General features: G+C 38.4%; 1 protein-coding gene across 1 annotated transcript; it reads right to left on the minus strand.

The window, feature by feature from the left end:
- Positions 1-985: 985 nt before the first annotated feature.
- LOC125135071 (olfactory receptor 2W1-like) lies at positions 986-1,933 on the minus strand. The gene has a single exon (XM_047794719.1). The coding sequence runs from the start codon at positions 1,931-1,933 to the stop codon at positions 986-988; it is 948 nt and encodes a 315-aa protein (XP_047650675.1).
- Between the last annotated feature and the right edge of the window lie 463 nt (positions 1,934-2,396).

Below are 2,396 nucleotides of genomic sequence, written 5' to 3' on the forward strand. Positions count from 1 at the left end.
TGATATATTATATTTGTCTTTCTCTGTCTTACTTCACTTAGTATGATCATCTCTTGGTCCATCCATGTTGCTGTAAATGGCATTATTTCATTATTTTTTATGGCTGAATAATATTCCATTATATATGTATACCACATCTTTTTTATCCATTCATCTGTTGATGGGTATTTAGTTTTTTTTCCATGCCTTGGTTATTGTAACTCATGCTGCTATGAACATTGGGTGAATGTATCTTTTCAAATTATAGTTTTCTCTGGAAATATGTCCAGGAGTGGGACTGCAGGATCATATGCTAACTCTATTTTCAGTTTTTTAAGGAACCTCCACATTGTTCTCCATAGTGACAGCACCAATTTACATTCCCACTAATATTGTAGGAGGGTTTTTTTTTTTTCTCCACACCCTCTCCAGTATTTATTTTTAGACTTTTAAATGATGGATATTCTGGAGTTCCTGTTGTGGCACAGTGGAAACAAATCTGACTGATATCCAAGAGGATGTGGGTTTGATCCCTAGACTAGTTCAGTGGGTCAGGGATCCAGCATTGCTGTGGGCTGTGGTGTATGTTGCAGACACAGCTCGAATCCCGAATTGCTGTGGCTGCAGCATAGGTCAGCAGCTGCTGGTCCGATTCAACCCCTATGTATGCCGCGTGTACAGCCCTAAAAGAAAACAGAAAAAAAGTGATGGCCATTCTGACTAGTATGAGGTGGTACCTTATTGCAGTTTTGATTTGCATTTCTATAATAACTGGTGATACTGAGCATCTTTTCATGTACGTTTTAGACATTAGGTGGTGCCTTTGAAAGACATTTTTAGTTTAGAATCAATCCTTGGCAATATGGGACACTGACACTAAAATATAAGGAAAATTTTTAGGCATTATTTTTGCTTTCAGGTGATGATTACTACTCAAATAACTTGACAATGATTTAAAAATTATATGAGGCCAATTTCTTTATTGGAAATGCCTTGTGAAAAGATGTTAGTGTCCTATTGTTTCTCCAGAATCTTTTTCTTTTCCAATGAGCCTCTTCATGGCCCCCCTGAACTCCTTATTCCTTAGTGTATAGATCAGTGGGTTCAAGCTGGGAGTAACAATGGAATAAAAGATACTGAGAAGTTTACCCTCATCCTGATTTGAACTGTTTCCTGGCTGGATGTACATGTAGATAACAGTCCCATAGAAGACTGATACCACAATGAGATGAGAGGAGCAGGTCCCAAATGCTTTTTGCCTTCCTGTCGCAGACTTGATCTTGAGCACAGCTACAGCAATGAAGCCATATGAAACCAGAACGAGAAGAAGTGGTGTGAGGAAAATAAAAAAACACAATGCAAATACGGTTTCCTCCATGGCTGTTGTGTCCACACACGCAATTTTGACCATTGCAGATATTTCACAAAAATAGTGATCCAGGTGGTGGTTCCCACATCGAGGAAGACTCATAGCATAGGGAGACAGTATCATGCAATTAATGATACCAATTACCCAGGTCATGGCCACCAGGCCTCCACAGAGTTGGGGGTTCATTATGGTCATATAGTGTAGAGGCTTGCAGACAGCATTGAATCGGTCATAAGACATCACACCCAGAAGCATGCATTCAACTATGCATAATGTCACATCGATGAAAAGTTGAAAGGCACAGCCACCAAAGGAGATTTTTTTGTCTTTACCCCAAACGTTGACCAACATTTGTGGGACTATATTTGTGGTATAACAGAGATCCAAAATGGCCAAACTTCTAAGGAAGAAGTACATGGGCGTTTGGAGACGTTCATCTAGTAATGGCAGCACAATGATGGCGATATTTCCCATCAAGGCAATAGTGTAGAAGAAAAAGACAACCCCAGAGATGATCATCTCCAGTTGAGGCTGCCCTGGAAATCCAAGGAGTATAAATCCACCAAAGTAGCTATCATTTATCATCTCCCTATTAATACAAGCTGTGAAAATAAAATATCAACATATTGGAAGCCACAGTGAGTATATTTTTAAACAATATTACTGGTATATATTGCTCAGAAAAACATGGTGTAATAAAAAGAGCCATATTTTATATCTCGTAATTATTCTATTTTTTTGTTTATCCAGTTAGGTATAAAATTTATTTCAAGGGCAATTTGTCTACAGAGTCCATACTCTCAATTACTTTGTCTAGGCAAAAAACTGCAAAAGTCTCAGAGGAAAATCCTGGGGAAAATGGCTAAATAAAACCTGATGGACTTCCCTTTATAAATCAGGATGCTGGAGAGGGGGGTTGGGAATCTGTAACAAATTATTGCCCCCTTTATCCAAGAGTTCATAGAAAATGAAGGTTTTCTAACCCCTATGCCTTTTTTTCTAATATTTAAGCTGCAAAGGTTCAATCTTGCTATCCATTTTCACTCTG

The sequence above is a fragment of the Phacochoerus africanus genome, chromosome 9, assembly GCF_016906955.1.
Source record: "Phacochoerus africanus isolate WHEZ1 chromosome 9, ROS_Pafr_v1, whole genome shotgun sequence".
Classification (NCBI taxonomy): Eukaryota; Metazoa; Chordata; class Mammalia; order Artiodactyla; family Suidae; genus Phacochoerus; species Phacochoerus africanus.